At 40.9% G+C, this 13,341-nt stretch overlaps 4 protein-coding genes across 4 annotated transcripts; 3 read left to right on the plus strand and 1 right to left on the minus strand.

Moving 5' to 3' along the window:
• Positions 1-104: 104 nt before the first annotated feature.
• On the minus strand, positions 105-4,371 carry I206_101045 (uncharacterized protein; the record flags this gene model as incomplete). Its single annotated transcript, XM_070202322.1, has 15 exons — positions 105-244; positions 311-572; positions 639-781; positions 856-1,062; positions 1,128-1,317; positions 1,385-1,473; positions 1,553-2,228; positions 2,285-2,388; positions 2,441-2,548; positions 2,604-2,764; positions 2,823-2,944; positions 3,008-3,261; positions 3,321-3,764; positions 3,876-4,034; positions 4,089-4,371. 15 exons carry the CDS (start codon positions 4,369-4,371, stop codon positions 105-107), a joined length of 3,342 nt encoding a protein of 1,113 aa, XP_070058423.1.
• Positions 4,372-4,877: 506 nt separating this feature from the next.
• Positions 4,878-6,418, plus strand: I206_101046 (uncharacterized protein; the record flags this gene model as incomplete). The annotated part of the gene is made up of 7 exons (XM_019152060.1): positions 4,878-5,103; positions 5,165-5,205; positions 5,273-5,351; positions 5,419-5,564; positions 5,636-5,699; positions 5,756-6,290; positions 6,370-6,418. The coding sequence occupies 7 exons, from the start codon at positions 4,878-4,880 to the stop codon at positions 6,416-6,418; spliced, it is 1,140 nt and encodes a 379-aa protein (XP_019014198.1).
• Positions 6,419-7,507: 1,089 nt separating this feature from the next.
• Positions 7,508-8,262, plus strand: I206_101047 (uncharacterized protein; the record flags this gene model as incomplete). The annotated part of the gene is made up of 5 exons (XM_019152059.1): positions 7,508-7,560; positions 7,615-7,670; positions 7,746-7,830; positions 7,901-8,122; positions 8,196-8,262. 5 exons carry the CDS (start codon positions 7,508-7,510, stop codon positions 8,260-8,262), a joined length of 483 nt encoding a protein of 160 aa, XP_019014197.1.
• A 1,372-nt stretch (positions 8,263-9,634) lies between these two features.
• Positions 9,635-12,094, plus strand: I206_101048 (uncharacterized protein; the record flags this gene model as incomplete). The annotated part of the gene is made up of 6 exons (XM_019152058.1): positions 9,635-10,256; positions 10,321-10,679; positions 10,747-11,130; positions 11,198-11,280; positions 11,341-11,863; positions 11,975-12,094. The coding sequence occupies 6 exons, from the start codon at positions 9,635-9,637 to the stop codon at positions 12,092-12,094; spliced, it is 2,091 nt and encodes a 696-aa protein (XP_019014196.1).
• Between the last annotated feature and the right edge of the window lie 1,247 nt (positions 12,095-13,341).

Below are 13,341 nucleotides of genomic sequence, written 5' to 3' on the forward strand. Positions count from 1 at the left end.
TCACTCTCTTACATGTGCTATCGTCAACATGATACTCAAAATTGATTTCAAAGACACACAGTTAAGTCAACAATGCAAATCATATATCTCATCTATCTATAAATCTATATACCAGCAACTTTAGCATAAGCAGCAGGATTATATCTCCTATGAATAGCTTTAATCATATATAAAGGGAAAGATGAAAAAGCAACTATAATAGCAACTTTAGAAATGAATTGTTTTGAGAGTACAAAAGAGAGATCTATCGTATCACAAATAATCAATTTAGCCCAGAAATCCTTGCATAAAAATGATATATATGACTCACCAAAATAAGCAGGTAAAATTGCCATACTTCCAAAATAAACTAAAGCAGTACCTAATTCACTTAAAATCATATACGTATGCCAAGTTGTAATTTCAAGAGCAACCATAATAAGTTCATTAATTACCAAAGCGGAAAATGATATAGCCACTATATGTAGGAATTCAGATTCAAATAATAGTAATGAAAGAAGCATAATGATTCCACCTTGATATACTGAGATCATTAACCATGTGAAAAATGTCTTGTATGATAATGATCGACCCTACAATCACCGAAGTACAGTGTCAGCTTAATTTGCGCTTAGCATGGATGAGGACCCATGGCTGACCTTTGTAAGATCTTTATACAACTCAGGATAGAGTAAAGCCAAATCCTCATTGACGTCTTTATCCAAAACAAGCGAGAAAACAGGTGCCATTGTGTATAAAGTGGCATAACCAACTTGTAGCCAGCCTTGATACAATGCAATAGCTGGGAGGTAGTAGATGTATCGTCAGCTATTGTCTTGTGATCATTTAGGAGACTGCCAGGCTAATTGAACTTACGAGCAAAGAAGAAAATACTACTGAATACAGCTTGAATAACAGCTATAATCAGACCCCGATGAATGACAAATTGACTTAATTTCGCTGATCGTTTATATGAATTTCGTCCATGCCATAAAAGTAATTTAGTAAGATACGAAAATTGGTTGATAGAGAAATCGGCAGATAGTGACGCTTGTTTTCCTTCTTTTCCAACTATACCCACGCCTGAATGGACCACTGACATTAGCCACATGACGCCTGAAGACCTCAGCCGGTTGAAGAGGACTTACCAACGTCGGCGGCTTGGATCATGCTAACATCGTTCCCTCCATCACCAATACAGCAGACTGTCTTCTTGGTAAATTCTCTAATCAGTCTAGCTACGTCAGCTTTTTGGGTTGGTGAACATCGACAGGCTACAACAGTTGGCAATTGAGTTGCAAGGTGGATAAATTCAGGTCGAAAGCGATCGAGACAGAGCTGAGTGTGCAATATGAATATGTTAATGCACGCACACAATGGGGTTCGTCAAATTCTGATTACTCACTTGTAATGATTCCCCGTCAATAACAAGACAAGCATCAAGTTTAGCACTAAGGAAATCTAACATATCTCTAATCTGATCAGACGTTTTCACTATTCCAAATCAAAATCAGCAAATTAACCCTCAACTTCAAAAGAAAAGAAAAGAAAAAACGATAAACTAAGAACTAACATTTTGCGACTTGATGGATATATTGACCTCTTCCTACTAATTTACTTGAAATCGCAATATTAGTAGCTGTTTCAATTTTATCACCAGTTAACATCCAAATTTTTAATCCTGCATTTCTCAATAATTCTAAAGTAGATTTAACATCTTCTTGAAGTTTATCTTCAACACCTGTTAAAGCTAATAATTCTAATTCATTTTCTAAAAAATCATTAATTATTTTATTCATTTGAATTTGTCTTTCTTCACCTGAAATAAGTTGAGCTTTTTTAAATTTTAAATCAAATTCTGAAAAATTAGATTCTGTTAATTTTTTTCTACCAAGTACTAAAGTTCTTAAACCTTCCCTTGCCATATTTCCACATTCTTCTTCTAACCAATCATTCTTTTGTACAAGTTTAGCCATTATTGTATCTGCTCCTTTTTGAACAAAAGTTATAGAACCAGTTGAACGATCACGAACTATTATTCCCATTCTTTTCGATTCAGAAGTGAAAGGGAAAATGTATAATACATCGTATGTGTATTGTATGCCTGCTGTTGATTGTATTGTCATGGAAGTTCGATCTCGGTGGATCAACTTGACCCCGACGGATTCCACCCATTCGACTATGGCTACTTCATCAGGAGAAGATGCTTGATACGTTATTGATCCGTCATCATTAGTCACAGGTGTCACCTGTTCCAATTGTCAGCCTTTCGTTGGGACAGGAAGATGATTAATCTGGTGCATACATTATGACAAGTTGCCAAGGCCATCACTGCGTCCCTGACTCTCGATGACATATCTCTTCGACTTCGTCCGGGAATCGCACTCATAGAGCTTTTCCGTCGTTCCACTTCGACAATCGTAAGCACTGGCGGCTTCAACCTTGAGTCGACTGTACTCACTGGCACCATCTTGCTCGTTCAGCGCTTGAGCAAGTAAATGAGCTACTTCATCCATGGAATCCCATCCAAATACTAATGTACCCATATGAAGCTTCTTCAATTCCATTTCTGCGATGGGTACCTTAATTAGCTGATCTACTGCAGGTGTGACTGAGGAGCTCACCATTCCTAGTCAAGGTTCCTGTCTTGTCGCTGAGGAGGTATTCAACTCTACCTAATTCTTCGGGCAGTGTAGATGTTCGAACGATCGTTTCCGGTATTTCAGGATCAGTGTGTATTTGATGAGCATATACAGTCTTACCCATATCTAAGTTGACTCGCAAACTATTATTTTATCAATCAGTCACGTCTTATGAAGTATGCATCAGCCTCGTTGACTCACCTTATGGGAATAATCGATGAGAACAAGATCAAAAATCGGAACACGTATATATACCATTGACCTCTAAACCCATTCAGAGCGACCAAAAAGACGGAAAGAGCAAAAGTGACTGTACATAAGATCTGTCGTACGGTAGTACGATCAGCCTCTAGGATATAAGATTTCCAATGATACGGTGCACTAACCTTTGCCATCTTATTCACTTCTCGCTCTAGAGTACCCATCTTAGTTTCTGGTTCACTGGTGTTCAATACCGCTCTAGTCTCCTTCCCTGTGTACACCACCAGCCCAACAGCGGATCCAGCAGCTAATACCGTATTTGCCCATAAGACATTTTCGACATTAAGAGGTATAGATTGCTCTTTAGTCGGACCCGGTGTAAGTGAACGAATATTCAAAATCCCATAGAAAGTGTGTATATCTTTGATTGGTGGATCGGCTATATGATTCCGACTATAAGCTGGGTCAAAATTCCAGGCGGCAATAATGATCGCTTACCATAAAGATTACCTTCTACCGATCCTACGCCTTTCTCACCCAATTTTTGAGTTTCACCAACAGCAACTTTCAATTTCCAATCCGTTTCTCCATCTAGCTGATCAGTCCTGATGAAACATGTACCTTCTTCTTCACTCGTAGTGAGTAGGACCATATCAGCGGGTATACGTTGGTTCTTCTCTAATAGTACCATATCTCCTACTTTTATAGACGAAGCTGGCGTAGATCTAGTCTGAGGCCTGGGTAAAGATGGTGAGACAGGTGGTTCTCCAGGTAAAGACACATTTTGAGGAACGGGGCATGCTGGTTGAGGTAGTAATACAAGATATCGAGTTGAATTTGATTCTCTGTCTCTCAGGTAACGCTGATAATCATCATATGCTTCTTTACCCATCGTCACTGCTAAAACAAAGGCCAGAGGTGCTACGTATGTTACAATATATCCTGAGAGCGAGAAGTCAGCGTTTTTTCGATAGTGATGGTCGGAGGAGACATATGACCTGAACCGAAATGAGAGCAGCCAGCATCCCCGTCGACAGGATTGAGTTGACTCACCTATCTTTAATGCCGGTATGAATTGGGATAGAGCAACGACCAAGAAGTAAAAATTGAAGAAGAACTTGAATTGTTCGTAAAATACTAGCGGTAAGAAGGTCACAACGCTATATTTCTGGTTACGCACAACATTTGGCGGAAAGGGAGACTTTGTTAGAGCTATAGCGTCTATCAGTCATTGTTAAGGGCAGTGAGCTGAATAGGATATCTCACAGTGCTGCAGAGGTATATTCCTTGATCCATTCTTACTCTTTCCTGTTGCCTGTATCATTTGATCCTCCTCTACACCTTCTAAATCATTAGTATAGCCCAACAAAGCTTCCTGTTCGTCCGCATCGCTAACTCTCTTCTTTTTCCCTTTTCCATGTCCAACAGCCAATGTTCGTCTGCTTGGCATATCGTCAACATTCGATTGGCCATTCATGGAGGGTCCTGAGAATGATGATCGCTGAGAAAGGGTCTGAAGAGGGTAAGACGATGTAGAGGGTCGCGACATGCCGATTATTTTAACGAAGTTGCATGATCAACTTTACGTTTGAAATTTCAGTGAAGTAGACCAGGAATAGTACGGTTTTTTTGAGTAAAAGGTATGTTCCGAGCACAAGATGGATCACTTTTGATGTCACTCTGTTGGCAGTCTACTAAGATCCGTATATATCGTTGCTTCTTTGCTATCTTATAACAATCAATATTGTTGCAACCATGTTCACCGGTCGTTTCGAAGATATCGAAGGTGTAAGACATGAAACGTCAACATAGCTCGGAGATGATACTCAACTCCGAATATTAGTACTTCTCGGCAATTATATCATACTACGTATCCGGCACAAATTGGATTTAAAAAATAAGATTACCTGAAACTCGCAAATAAGATACAGTGATTGACCAAACATAAACAGTTCAAATCAATTCATCGCAATTTTGTCATCTATTATCAATTATCAGTGTACAGCAACAAACCCTAAATACCTTCTTGACATCTCTCCTACATTGTGTAAGGAGATGTCCACCTCTCCTACGCCTTCGATTGGCCCATCATCCATATCTATTTATACAGTGACACCATCGATAAAAGGTAAAGAAAGAGCTCATTCGTCGAATTACATCATCGCTTCTCCTCATGAACAAGCTTGGCCACCTGCAAGAGAAAGTGAAAGGTGGACAACATCTGAGTTATGGAAAAGAAGTAGAGCCAGAGCAAAGACAGACAGAACTTCTTGGGATTATGGTGAATCTTCTTATCTAATCATATGGTCTTGTGAGCGAAGACTAATGTAATGCTTCTAAAGTTTTAACAAGCGGTGTGGCTGGTGGTATAGCAGGATGCGTCGTGAGCTCATTCAGTCCGTACAACTGTAAAATCACAGTCTTATTGATTGTTCTCGCCCCTATAATAGGCCAAAACGGCTATAGCACCCCTAGATCGTGTGAAGATATTATTCCAAACCAGTAATGCGGACTTCCGCAAATATGCAGGTCAGTAGCCGTTATCACAGCTTAAATGATGGTGCAATTATCTATACTGAATTGATTTACCCCGCAGGAACGCCTATGGGACTCATACATGCTTCTGGGGTAATATATAAGACATCAGGAATACGAGGATTGTTTCAAGGTCACTCAGCTACGTTGATGCGGATCTTTCCTTACGCTGGGATCAAGTATATGTTGTATGACTGGATGGAACGGGTAAGCATTAATATTTTCTCCTTCTCGCAGTAATCTAGGAAGCGCCCAATTAATGCGCTTCTTTGATACAGATATTGATACCTACCCCCGATCACCGGGATCCATGGCGATTCTTCGTTGCAGGTTCGACGTCCGGTATGTGCTTTTGTAGTTAGCTCAGTTGTCTCCGTACTGACTAAATGGATTGTTAGGTGTTGCCTCTGTTCTCTGCACGTATCCTCTTGAGCTTATTCGGGTTCGTTTGGCTTTCCAAACGAAAACCTCTGAACGTACTTCCTTGCTCGAAGCAGTAAAATCAATATATCACGAGAAAGATGTAGTACACACTTCGCGGCAGAAACCCAATATATCCCCTTTTATCCGATCCATACCTTTATACCCGTTCTATCGAGGGTTCTCTATCACTATACTAGGAATGATCCCTTATGCTGGTGTATCTTTCTTAACATACGGAACACTCAAAAAACACGCCGCGGACTATATTAGCTATTTCAAAGATAGACCAACAATGAGAGATCTTAGTTGTGGTGCGGTAGCTGGAGCTGTTAGTCAAACCGCAAGTTATCCTTTCGAGGTAATTCGAAGGAGAATGCAAGTTGGTGGTACGTTGGTAAATGGAGGTATTAGTGCCAAACAGGCTATACAAACTATATATAATGCGAAAGGATGGAGAGGATTCTTTGTGGGATTAAGTATAGGTTATGTCAAAGTTATACCCATGACCAGGTGAGTATCTGCTTTCAATTTCAGTATTAGACAACTTTTTGGCCGCACGGAAAGGCTGATTGTCAATCGATTATCATAGTATATCATTCGCGACATGGCAATTGTTGAAGCGATCGTGGGAATTGTAGTTATCTCAAGATGGCACAATTTCGGATCCTCATATAAATCTGTTAGAATAGCATAGCATTAGCATTATAACATTGCATGAAAACCTCATAGTGGAGAACCCAATCAATTCAGACCGGAGTTCCAATAACCCGAAAGCTTTGCTGACGTCGTTTTGAACTGTCTCCGAGTGATATTGAGACTAACAAGCTAGATCAGCCAGTAGTCGAGAATCACGAAAGGAATTAAAACTGTTTCTTTCGTAATTGGTACGATAGTCAAACCAAATACCGGCGGGAACATGAAAGTGACGCGGAAATCTAGGAGAGAGAACAAGATCATTCTCATAATATTCCGGATTTATGTTTTATCAAAAAATTCGGATTTCGGAAAGAACGGAATTCTGAATATCAACAAAACATTTAAAAAGGCTCGTGCTAAACAAATCAAGATCTATATCATCCCTTCCTCCCTCCTTTCCGCCTATTTGAATTTGATCATCAATCATTGCGTTTACTTTGATTCTATGAAATCTCCCCGAAACCGTTAGATTAATTCAAGATTTCTACTAAATCTCGGTAAAACTCACTCCCTCCTTTTATCGTTCTTGAAGAGCTTGGACGTATTGATGGATCACCTGAAGGAGGGTCACCGTTATTTATCCATCATTCGTTTACGACTGATGATACTTCATCCGATGAGGCGCAAATGCTGATTAATTCCCTCAAATCGTGAAGATAAATCTGAAATGATTTGATGATTGATGCGCACAGCTCATGTAAAATTAGATCGAATGGTCTCATGCTTCTTGGTGAAAGACAGAGATACCTTTGAGGGTTGTTTTATTTCCATCGTTGCGCCCTGTGTACTCTGCAACCTCACAACTTTCTCATCATTGATCAGGTAGTTTGTCTCACCTCAGCTCGTCGGTCATTGGAAGCGGTACTGTATAGACTTGGAACAGATATATAAACGTCGGTATAAACGTCGGAATCAGGCTTCGCTCAGATTTCCCCTTGCAACTCTATTCTCTTCAAATCAATCCACTATCAGCTTGACATAAATAGGTTCTTTGATTTATTGAATCTCATCACACTGCAAGTAAAGCCACAATGACTGATTCCCAATCTGTGCTGGACTCCAACTTACTCGAAATCGACTATATGTGAGTTTCGTCGTAGCCCGCTCGTTCAAGACTGATTGCTCTTTTCTCTCTCAGCACATACAGAATCAGGTTAGAATCCGAACCTCCTACTACGTGGATTTCCGGAAACAGTGAGTTCCGTCTTGTGATCAATCGTTGTCGACTTAAGACTTTGTCTCACTTGCCTGACGATTCCTTTCGGTCAGCATTAGGCACAAAACTCCGAGGATATGTGTTTACGAATCCTCTCAAGATTATCATTGACGCCAATACAATAGAATTTCCAGCATGGTGAGATTGCCTATAAAATGTTTTCAGGAATCTGGAGGATTTACACTGATGAGCTGATTCCATGTCTTAGTCCACAAGACAACAGGCGCTTGACGGTTAATCTCTCACTCCTTGCTGCGCCCAATACCCAAGCGATTTCCTTTTCTCTTTGCGTTTCTGTACCTCTTTTGGGAGTTGAGGTCGAGCAAAGAGACGGTCGCTGGATCGGTACCTCTGTCATCAATGGGTTTCTGTCAGATCTGATCCCTGGCATGTATGTACTCCAAATTGAAGTCCTTGACATGGATGGAATGTGAGTATCTACTTTCTCACGCATGATCAATCTTTCATGGTAGCAGCTTACTCTCCGATATGACGATTGACAGCTATGGCACCGATCTTGCGGACGCTATTGTGGCCACATACCTTTCGGACCCGATCAACATACTCTGATGGAAGATCATGAATCAACCAAAGATAATTTGAGAGATCTCATTGCGGCTTCATTTAGCTCCAACCTTTATATTTATATTTGATAAGTATCAGGTTGTGTTTGTCATCGCTGTCGTTTCGTATATGCATTACGAGCTCTATAACATACAATGTCCTCAGTCCTTGTTCGTACAATTGAACGTCATATTCAAAGCGCGGAGCTGCCTCCTTGGATGCTTGCGAAACACCGCCTGTTCTGTACTTTCCGTTTTTCTCATGCATTACATTTATTGTTCACATCTATTTTCCAGCAATGGAAGGAAATCAACATGCCCAACTCTGATATCATAAGCGTCCGACAATGTGGTGGTAGCGGTAGTTGATGGGTGAGTGGGTTGTGACGATGATGCTGATTGCTCGTCAGAAACCCCAAACAACTTCACATGGGACTGAGCAGTTCAACAGAGTTCCTGTTTTCTGCTGTAACTGTGTTATGGTCAACTTCACGCTTGTCTCTGACAGCACATCTGAAGAGTGATTCGAGCCGGTGAGCACCACCATACCGCTCATGCTCATGCAAGCGTTCATCAAAGCGAGAGGGATGGGTTGGCGAAGTCGAAATTGGGCAAGAGATGTATCGTTAAAAAATTAACCAATATCGGCTGACGGAGTATCGCTTATTTGCGTAATCTCACAGAGATATCTTGACCGGCGCAAACCCAGAACAGTACTATTTCAGGATCGACCTCATAGATGCCATTATAATGTCAGTCTAGCTTCGAGTCCTCCCCGGGAATCAACGCTGTTATGCTAACTTGAATATTGTGTAGCTCTGATGGCAAAGCAAGTACCGCAATCCTTGCTACTGTGTTAAACAAACACGATCGAGCTTGTCCACGATCACCACATGTTGGGAGGAGTTCAAAACAAGTCAGATGAGTATAATAGATTTACACCTCATTACTACGTTGTGAGATAAAATTGCAGCTGGTACAAAAATGCATCATAAATCGCGTTCGCGACTAAGACTGAGACCTTTTTACCCTCTTTCGAGGGTTTTTAGTGACGTGTTTAATAAAACTTTGACCTGATTTATGACGAGAGAGTTGAGTAAAACCACGTGAACGCGCTAATGTCCCCGTGCATGAATTATCGTGTGGAGGATGATCAACGCGAAGAAAAAGCAACCGCGTAATAAGAATTATACCAAAATATTTCATATCTTCATTCATAAGTATACATTCCTCGCATCACACTATTCGATTTCCATCAGATTGGCCTGACAGTATCTTGTAACAATTTCCCGCTCCCTGTACCAGCACTCCCCACGTTCTGTTCACTCGCAGTCTACCGTTTGTCGATTCTCTTCTCACGCGATCTTCTTTCTCTTACAATGACGAATTCACGCGATCTAGGAGATGGTCGTGAACCACTATCTTCCATTCCTCTTAACACTCCTCAACGCGTCAACGCTGTTGCTGGACCTTCGAAGCATACATCTTCGACGTCGAAGATCACACCATCGTCATCGACAAAGAAGCTCGCCCCCATTTTCCTCACTAAAAGACGCACACCTACAACCTCTACCACTCAATATGTCAATAACGAAAATGCCCCTCCGCTCAGTGGTGATGGCTCACCGATATCAAGAAAACGAACACGCATTGATCCCCCTGCTCCAAATAGCCAGTCAACATCAATTTCGCTGGAATATACTCCTTCATCGTCTTCATCATCTAGCACAAGTACGTGTACAAGTCACGGACACGCCTATAGTGTATCAGGACTGGATGTCGAAATGGATGGAGGAAAGAATCATGTACGAATGCATAGTATACATGATTGGTTTTTACCATCCACCAATCTTAATTATGAAAGGATAAAAGATGGAAAAAAACCTGAAATTGATACTAGTGTTCGCGTTGAGGATTTGCCCAATAATGGAATTTGGAAAAGGCAAAGAAAAAGGTTAGGATTGAAAGGAATTGGCTCGACAATCGTGGACAAGCGTAGATGTAAGTTTTATCTTTATCTTTATGCGTTATTTGCGAATACTAATGCCTTATTCCATTTGAACAGTGATCACTGCTCAAACACCATACCTAACAACCCTCGTTCACTCCTTATCACCTTACGAGCCGCTCGTACCGCCTTCGGTACTTCTTTTACCCTCTATTCACCCTCCGACTGGCCGACCACGTGAATTTGCCCCGCCTCTGTCAATCTCTTTCAATCACGTTGCCAAAAGTCACGATGCATACGCGTCAAAGGAGTTAGGTTTGAGAAGATTGATAGCTATAGCCGGGGAAGAAGGCGGTGTTAGAATATTAGATGTAGATGAAGGATTAGGGACGCATAGAGAAGAGAAGGGCTTTTGGTGGAGGGCTCATGGCAATGCTATTTTTGATTTGAAATGGAGTAAGGATGACAGTAAGGTTGTGAGTGGAGAATGCCTTGTGTAACTTTAAACACTAAACAGACTTTGTTGACCTTTCAATCGTGCAGCTTACTGCCTCAGGTGACCAGTCTACCAGATTACATGCCTTGACAACACCTACGCCAACATTACTGGCCACATTGACAGGCCACACCTCCTCAGTCAAAACTACCACTTTCTTCGATCCTTCACGTTCTCACTCGGACCTCTCAACTTCTTCATCTGTTATCGCGTCAGGTGGCCGTGATGGCAATATCTTAATCTACGATGTCAGATCTAGAGGAAGAAGGAATGCCGATTTGGATCAAGCCCATATACCTAGAGGCGAAAGAGAAAGATACAGTGATGGCGTTCCTGGATTCGTAGCTCAACCTCCTAGTAGAGGGATGGAATTGAATCCAGTAATGACTATCAGAAATGCTCACGGCGACGGCAGAAGAAATGGAACAGGCGTAAGTCCTTCATGAAGCGGTCGACAATTTAGATTACACGAAGGCTGATTGTTTTACGACGATGTAGCGCACAGCAACTCGATCTGTCACCTCTCTTGTGGCACTACAGAGTATGCCAGGAATTCTCGCTTCCGGTGGATCATATGATGGGTGAGTAATAATCACCTTTGATGATCGAAGACCACTTCACTGATAGATTGTCCCCTTCAGTATCGTAAAATTATGGGATCTGCGATTCCCAGCACCAACTACTCGATCACCAGAACCTAGACCCACATGTACAGCGATGGGATCCTTACCCGATCCTACGATTTACAGTACCTCACCTTCAAGAAGAGCAAGATCAGTCAACGCATTATGTGAATCTCCAACAACGGGCGATCTTTATGCGCTTTGCGGGGATTCCAAGATACATTCTCTTAGACCATCGCACATCCTCAATACTTCTAATCAGGATGGACCTGAAGCTGGAGAATTGGATTTAAGGGAATCGATCGGTATCAAAACTTTCACAGATCCAAATTTACTGGTTTCAAGCTTTTATATACGACTATCAATTTCCCCGGACGGAAGATATCTTAGTAGTGGAAGTTGTAAAGGAGGAGTCATGACTTGGGATACTCTTAATCGAAATACAGATAAAGCTACGAGAATGACTTTAGGTGAAGGAGGCGTTCAATGGCCAGTAGGAAAAGAAAGAGAAGTTGGAGCTGTGGATTGGGGTAAAGATATGGTGAGTTGAAGAATTCAATATTTAGCCTAAATTCCATGTATACACATGTATATCCTTAAACATGATATATCTGATAAATGGAATCAGGCTAATATCTTGACTTCTCCTTAGCTCGCGGCTTCTTCTGATGATTTAGCAACTAGGATTTGGAGATCTAATCGTGATGCTGCAAAGTGGTTGAAAGATGATCCGATCAAAGCATCGGAAGAATGGGGCGGGTGTATTGAGTGATGATAAGAGTTTTAGCTGGACTTTGTAATATTAGGCAGAAATCACTTCATGTAAAGAAGATTGGAAGTGATTTCGTTTGTACAGTCATGTTTATAATCCTCTTGGTACTGCCTTAACCTATAATGAAATAACGATAACCCATGTGCAATTGTACAATCGTTTGGTAATGAGACTGAAGGCATAATTCTTCTGTACTTCATTGATTATTTGAGGTGCTGACCAAGGCTAACACCGATTAAGTCAAGTTGATTGAAAGTGTGAATTCTTATTGGTTACATGGAGGCACGGAATCCTGACGGGCAGCGAGGAGAGCTCTTTGTGAGATCAGACTATATCTTTTCTGCTAATTGACATGGCAAGTTTTTCCAAACAACGACAGAACAGCCGGTATCAACATGTTTTGCCGGTTCATCCGGCTTAACTTCCAGTTCGGAATACATCAGATACAATCATACCCCATACGATCATGTAGAAGTTCCTTAATTTTGAGATGCGAGTGGCATTCATTGACGTTGAACTTGGCATTGTCTTACTATGCTCTGGCCGCTCCGGTAAAGCGGATTTGTAATTCTTTGACTACCATGAAATTCGGGAGGTAGGGGTCGGGGTGTAGATCCCGGAGTTGTCAGCGGTTTTACTTAGCATTCCGTACGACTATACAAATGGGAAGCTTGAATTTGTGGAATATGAAATGCCTTTTTTTTAGAACAATTGAAACTATTCACTTGAAAATAAATGATACCCAGTCGCACGGAATTAATTATTTCACTCGGTTGATGATCTGAATTTTTAAAAAACCAAACCGAGGGATATGTGAATGTTCGGAATTCAAGTTTGTAATTTTTAATTTTCTTATCGCTTCATGCATGTGTGTTTTATCCGAACGTGCGGAACTTACTCATTCAAAAAGATTTACGCGATCGTCAATTTTATATTTTAACCAATTAAAATAAAGTATTAAGCGATATAAAATTACATAAAAGAGAGCCCCGTATGATCCACATAAAAATAAAATTGTTCCTGAGCGTTTAAATGCTTGATTTTTTTACGTTAACCCCGCCTTTACCCAATTTCTTTTCATTTTATATCGGGGAATCAATAATAAATAACCTCGCTTGACATGATAGAGTTGCCGTAGATATTCCTAGCGAAATCCCAACACCGAATAATTGGTATTGATTAGATTTTAAATGGAATGATTGGCTATCTATCATCAATACATGTGCACGATTTAAGGATTTAACGAG

This window comes from Kwoniella pini, chromosome 1, assembly GCF_000512605.2.
Source record: "Kwoniella pini CBS 10737 chromosome 1, complete sequence".
In the NCBI taxonomy this organism is placed as follows: domain Eukaryota; kingdom Fungi; phylum Basidiomycota; class Tremellomycetes; order Tremellales; family Cryptococcaceae; genus Kwoniella; species Kwoniella pini.